This window comes from Condylura cristata, unplaced genomic scaffold (genome assembly GCF_000260355.1).
Source record: "Condylura cristata isolate star-nosed mole 26May11 unplaced genomic scaffold, ConCri1.0 scaffold00004, whole genome shotgun sequence".
NCBI classification, from domain to species: Eukaryota; Metazoa; Chordata; class Mammalia; order Eulipotyphla; family Talpidae; genus Condylura; species Condylura cristata.
Genome location: NW_004567105.1, coordinates 52021566 through 52026390, shown reverse-complemented (window position 1 = coordinate 52026390; position 4825 = coordinate 52021566). Strand labels below are relative to the sequence as shown.

Here is a 4825-nt window from a genome sequence, read left to right as displayed (position 1 = left end):
GGGGGCGGGGGGGGCCTCTCTTACTCTCCAACTCTTGCCTTCGAGAAGGGTTTCGAGCGAGAGTTGTTTCTTCCCTCACGCACCCCTGCCCTCTCCCCTCCCCCACTCCGCAGCCACTTAGGTGGCTCTGAAGAGACGCGCTGCGAAGGGCCCAGGCCGGGCAGTGTCAGGGCCCCAGTAGTTTCCCCGCTTTGCTTGAGAACGCACCCAAGACCTACTCTCCAACACCAACCTACTTTTAACCCCTCCTATTAAAAAAAATTTCTTACCCAAATATGGCAACACCCAGAATCCCAAGCGTCGGAACAGTCACGGAATAGAAACTTGGCACCACGTGGAGGCAGCTGTAGGCCTTTGCACCCTCGCTTCTGGGGCTGGGCTGTGGGGGGAGGGGTAGCTTAACACGCAGGCGCCGCAGGAACGCCGGTGTGGTCTCAACCTGGACTCAGCGCCCCAAAAGAAGTCGCGTTTGGGGAGGGAAGTGATATAAACATCTATTTCCTTTTCATTCCTAGGGGTTTCGGAGCAGACCTCACGGCGAGGGGGGAGGGGAAAGAAAACGCGCACTAATAATTCTGTTTATTGGGTTATATATGTATATATTCCGCGTTCGCTTGTACAGGAGGGTTTACATGGCTGTATAAAGATGTCTGAGGGCGCCGCACTCTTCCGGGGCGTTCACGTGACAGGCTGGGGTTAAAACTGGCCGCTGGAGAAGCCGAGGCCTGAACTTAAATACGTTTCGGCGCACTGGGTTTAAATAAGTTTCCCGAATATACAAAGGTGGGAGCCGCGCCAGTCATCCAGGAAACGTTTAGCTTTCCAAAAATACGCTGGTTTCGATAAATAGATTTTAGCCTCTCTGCTATAGCATTTTTTCCTTTTAATTTTAGAAATAAGTTTATACGTGTGATCTGTTTCAGGGTGGGATGGGCCGGAAGGGAGAGCGAGGCCGTAGCTTTCAGCTCTGCACTGTCCGAGCCAGGTCCTTTGTGGACGGGGCGGAGGGGCCCACGCTGTCGTGGAGTTTGCGCACGTGTTTCTTTAAGTCAAAGTTTCTGCAAAACCCTTTGCCGCAAGTGGCACACGTGAAAGGCTTCTTGTCGTTGTGGGTGTGCATGTGGAAGGTCAGGTTGTAGACCTGGTGGAAGGCCTTATTGCAGATGGTGCATTTGTACTGCTTCTCTCCGCTGTGGGTCAGCTTGTGGTTCTTGTAGTTCCCTACAGGAGACCAAAAACAAAAAAGTGGGGAGGTTGAAGCGGAATTGGGGGCGGAAGGGGGGGCATTCTGAGGTTGATTCGGGCGCCCGCACAGGGAGGGCAACGCTTGGCTAGGCGGGCTCGACCTCTTCCAGTGAAGAAGTTGTCAAACTTCGTACGCGTCAATCCCGGGTCTCTCAGCGACAGGACAGAGAGCTGAGACCCGCCTAGCCGCCGGGCGCCCCCGCCCCTCCCGGTCCTGAGGCCGGTGCAGCGTCGCTCCCGCTGTGCTCCGCGGGCCGGGAAACTTTTTGCTCAGCCCAGTGTCGCACGGGTTCCTTTACCCATCTGCTGCCTCGCTCGAAGAAATTCGCACGAACCCGGGTTCGCCCCTCATTATTATTATTATTTATTATTATTTTAAAGTTACTCCTTTTAGTTTCCCGAATACCAGCTCCAAATGGGTCTAGGAAAATCCTAGCAGGGCGCCAGGCCTGGGACAGTAGTGTGTCTCTCCCTCCTCCGCCACCTCCTCACTAGAGTTTTTTTAAGTTGTTCCCAGGAGGTGGATTTTGCCTAGGATTTTTTTTTTTTTTTTCATTTGAAAGGGGAGTCCCGGTTACAAAGGGAAGCTTTTTCAATAAGGCGGCACTCTCTCTTTCTCATACCTCCTTTCCCGTTACCCCTACACCATCCCTTCTATTTTTTCCAATCTGAGTTACCCCGTGCAACCAGCTGAATCCAACGAGGTCTAACCCAGCCCGGAGAGCTTCCACCCAACCCGATTCCAAAGAAATGCTGCGCCGAGCATGCAGTTTTCACACTCCCTCTCTCCGGATTCTTCTTTGCCTTCCCAATAGCTGTGACCCTCCGAGTCCCGAGGTGAGGAGAGGAGAGGGCCTCGCCCACCACATTACCTTTTTGGTGAAAGCCTTTGCCGCAAAATTCGCAGACGAAGGGCTTGTAGCCCGCGTGGATGCGGATGTGCGTGTTGAGCGTGGAACTGCGGTTGAAGGCTTTGCCGCACTGGTTGCATTTATGCGGCTTTTCCTGCAGAGAAGGGCGCGTGCACAGTGAGGCCAAGGCCCGGGCCCAGAGAGACCACTTCCGGGGCACTTTGAAGGGACATAGGCCCTCTGGGAGGGTTAAGGGGAACCCTTGGTCATCATCTCCCCAAGGCTGTATCTTAGGCACAGGGGATTGCGCGGGGCCGGGCCCGACCCGGGGGCCACGTACCTGTGTGTGGATAATTTTGTGTCTGCAGAGAGTGCTGGCCTGGCGGAAGCCTTTGCCGCAGACTTTGCACACGAACGGTCTGGCTCCGGTGTGGACCGGCATATGACGCGTGAGGTTATAGTGAGCATTAAACACCTACGGAAGGATACGAGGGAGCCTTGTGCTGCGTTTGTTGGAGGGTCTAGAGTCAGCCCAGGAAGCCACAGCCTATCTCCTCCAACCAGCTCCCCACTTTAGAAATCAGAACCCTTTTCATTTTGCAAAGCTTTTCCAACCCACCACTCACATCATCCTGTGTGATCAGTGACAACTGTATCCCCATTATACAGAACAGAAAACTGAGACCTAACAAGGCCCCCAATTTGTGTAGAGAGCTACTGAGGAGCTCCGAAATTTGAGAAATGAATGGGCAGTTCAGGCTGTCCCAGGGAAGCAGCGGCTGCTGCTCACCCCTCCCTGCCCCACGTACCCCTGCCTCACCTTGCCGCACACCTCGCAGGTGAAGTTTTTGGGTTTGCCGTCTGCAGACCCCCCGGGAAGCTTTCCGTGGCCCTTGACGACCCCTCGCTCGGAGGTCAGGGCCGAGTTCTCTTTCAGCACTTGCTCCAGCGGCGCGGGCAAGCGCTCCTTATGGGTATAGGGGGCTGGATGGGGAAACTTGTCCGCGGCCAGGCTGGCCAACTTGGCATTCTCCAGCAAAAAGAGCTTGGGGTGCGCAGCCAGGGCTGCGGGTGTCTGGGCGTTGAGGAGGCCAGACGGGAAGAGGTGGCCACCCAGGAGCTCAGACGGCGGGTAGGCAGCCGAGTCCAGGTAGTTGAAGTAGTAGAGCGAGCCGCTGGCCGGCAGCCCCACCGCCTGGTTGATGACCTGCGGCTTGATGACCCTGCCTGCGGGCAGCGCAGACGGCGCCAGGCCCAATTCGGCCTTACAGCATACGCCACAGTTGGTTTTGCACAAGCCGCTGGCGCCGCACACAGGAGCCCCCCCGCCACCACCGCCGCCGCCTCCTCCACCGCTGCCCGCTCGGAGGCTGCTTTTCCAGAGCTCCGAGTAACTGAGCAACGTCTTGGACGGCACCTCGTAGCCTAGGGGCTGGAGGGGGATCATACAGGGCAGCGGCGAACAGAGGTTGAGCAATTTCTTGCCCTGGCCACCGTCCGCCTCCAGCGTCCCCGGCCGGGGCTCAAAGGGCGCACGGGGCTCCGACGTCTTAGCCATGATGCGCTCGATGGAGAAGGCCAGCGTCTTGGAAGTGGCCGGCGACGCTCCAGCGCGCGGACAGGCCGGGGGCACCATGGTCTCCAGAGAAGCCGAGCTTGCCATGGCGCGCCGAGCCGAGCCGTGCCGGACTGGGCCAGGACGCAGCCTCTGCTCCTCTAAGTCTGCATTCCGGAAAAGGCAGGGAGGGAAACCGCAATTTAATAAGCACCTTGTCGGGTCCAGGTCACCCATTTGCATTCAAATGAACAGGGGCAGAACAAAGTGCACCCAAGGGTACCAAATTACCGCCCATTAACCCTGCGCGCAAAGGAACCCACCAGTCCCTGCCCTGGGACTTTGAAAGGGGGAAGAAGGGGGAGGGTTTACAAAGGAAAAGGAGAGAGAGAAAAAAAGAAAGAAAGAAAAGAGCCTCAAATTAACCCCCCTGAGTTGTTCTTGGACCCCGGCCTCCGCCACGCGTGCTGGGAGCTGGACAGTGAAGGGGCAAAGTTAAAGAGGACCAGAAGAGCCACCTCGCATTTACCTCTTTCCCCCACCGCCAAGGAGATGCGTTCCGAGCCATGCAGCGTGTCTCCTCTGTCACATTTTGATGGCAAACATCTTCCCCTCCGCGTGAGATCACTGTCTTTTACATTCAGCTGACATCACATGAAGTCACTTGAAGTGGAATGACATGGGCGGCGGCGCGACTCCCGTAGCGGCCCCTATGTTCCCCCGTGCCTGCCGGCCGCCGCCGCCACCGCCCCTCAAACTTTAAAAGGAGGCAACTGGCGCCCGCGCTCCCCTCGGGAAAGTGCGAGCAGTTCGCAAATCGGGAAGGAGGGAAGAGACGGGAGGGGGAGGGGGAGGAATCGTGATGGTTTTGCCGGTGGAAAGAAGGGGGGGGGGTAGCCCAAACCCAGGCAGAGTTCCGTGCGTGATTCACAACTTTGGGGGCCTACAGCTTTGGAGGATGCGGGAAGGGCAGGAGGTCCTGGACGTGCCGCCCCAAATGGCCCCTGGGTGTCCGTCTAGCCGCGGAAGTATCCCTTAGCCCTCTGCAGCCGAGCTGGGCATCGTGCTAATAAACTGCCATTTACCCACGGAGCCAGCGCCAGCCCCGAACACGCGCAAATGATAATTACCTCATTAGGATGTGGCGCATGGACGCGGGCGCCGCGTTTGGAGG

The 4825-nt window shown here is 57.2% G+C and overlaps 1 protein-coding gene across 2 annotated transcripts; it reads right to left on the bottom strand.

Annotated features, from left to right (window-relative positions):
* Nucleotides 1–576: 576 nt before the first annotated feature.
* On the bottom strand, nucleotides 577–4417 carry FEZF2 (FEZ family zinc finger 2). Of its 2 annotated transcripts, XM_004676016.2 has the most exons (5): nucleotides 4181–4417; nucleotides 2917–3818; nucleotides 2437–2571; nucleotides 2118–2250; nucleotides 577–1221 (listed from the first exon to the last, which is right to left on the bottom strand). In XM_004676016.2, the coding sequence occupies exons 2-5, from the start codon at nucleotides 3757–3759 to the stop codon at nucleotides 962–964; spliced, it is 1371 nt and encodes a 456-aa protein (XP_004676073.1). In that variant the 5' UTR covers nucleotides 3760–3818; nucleotides 4181–4417; the 3' UTR covers nucleotides 577–961. The 2 variants fall into 2 exon arrangements, with proteins under 2 accessions (XP_004676073.1, XP_004676072.1); XM_004676015.1 differs by lacking the exon at nucleotides 4181–4417 and having other exon boundaries at nucleotides 587–1221; nucleotides 2917–3907.
* Between the last annotated feature and the right edge of the window lie 408 nt (nucleotides 4418–4825).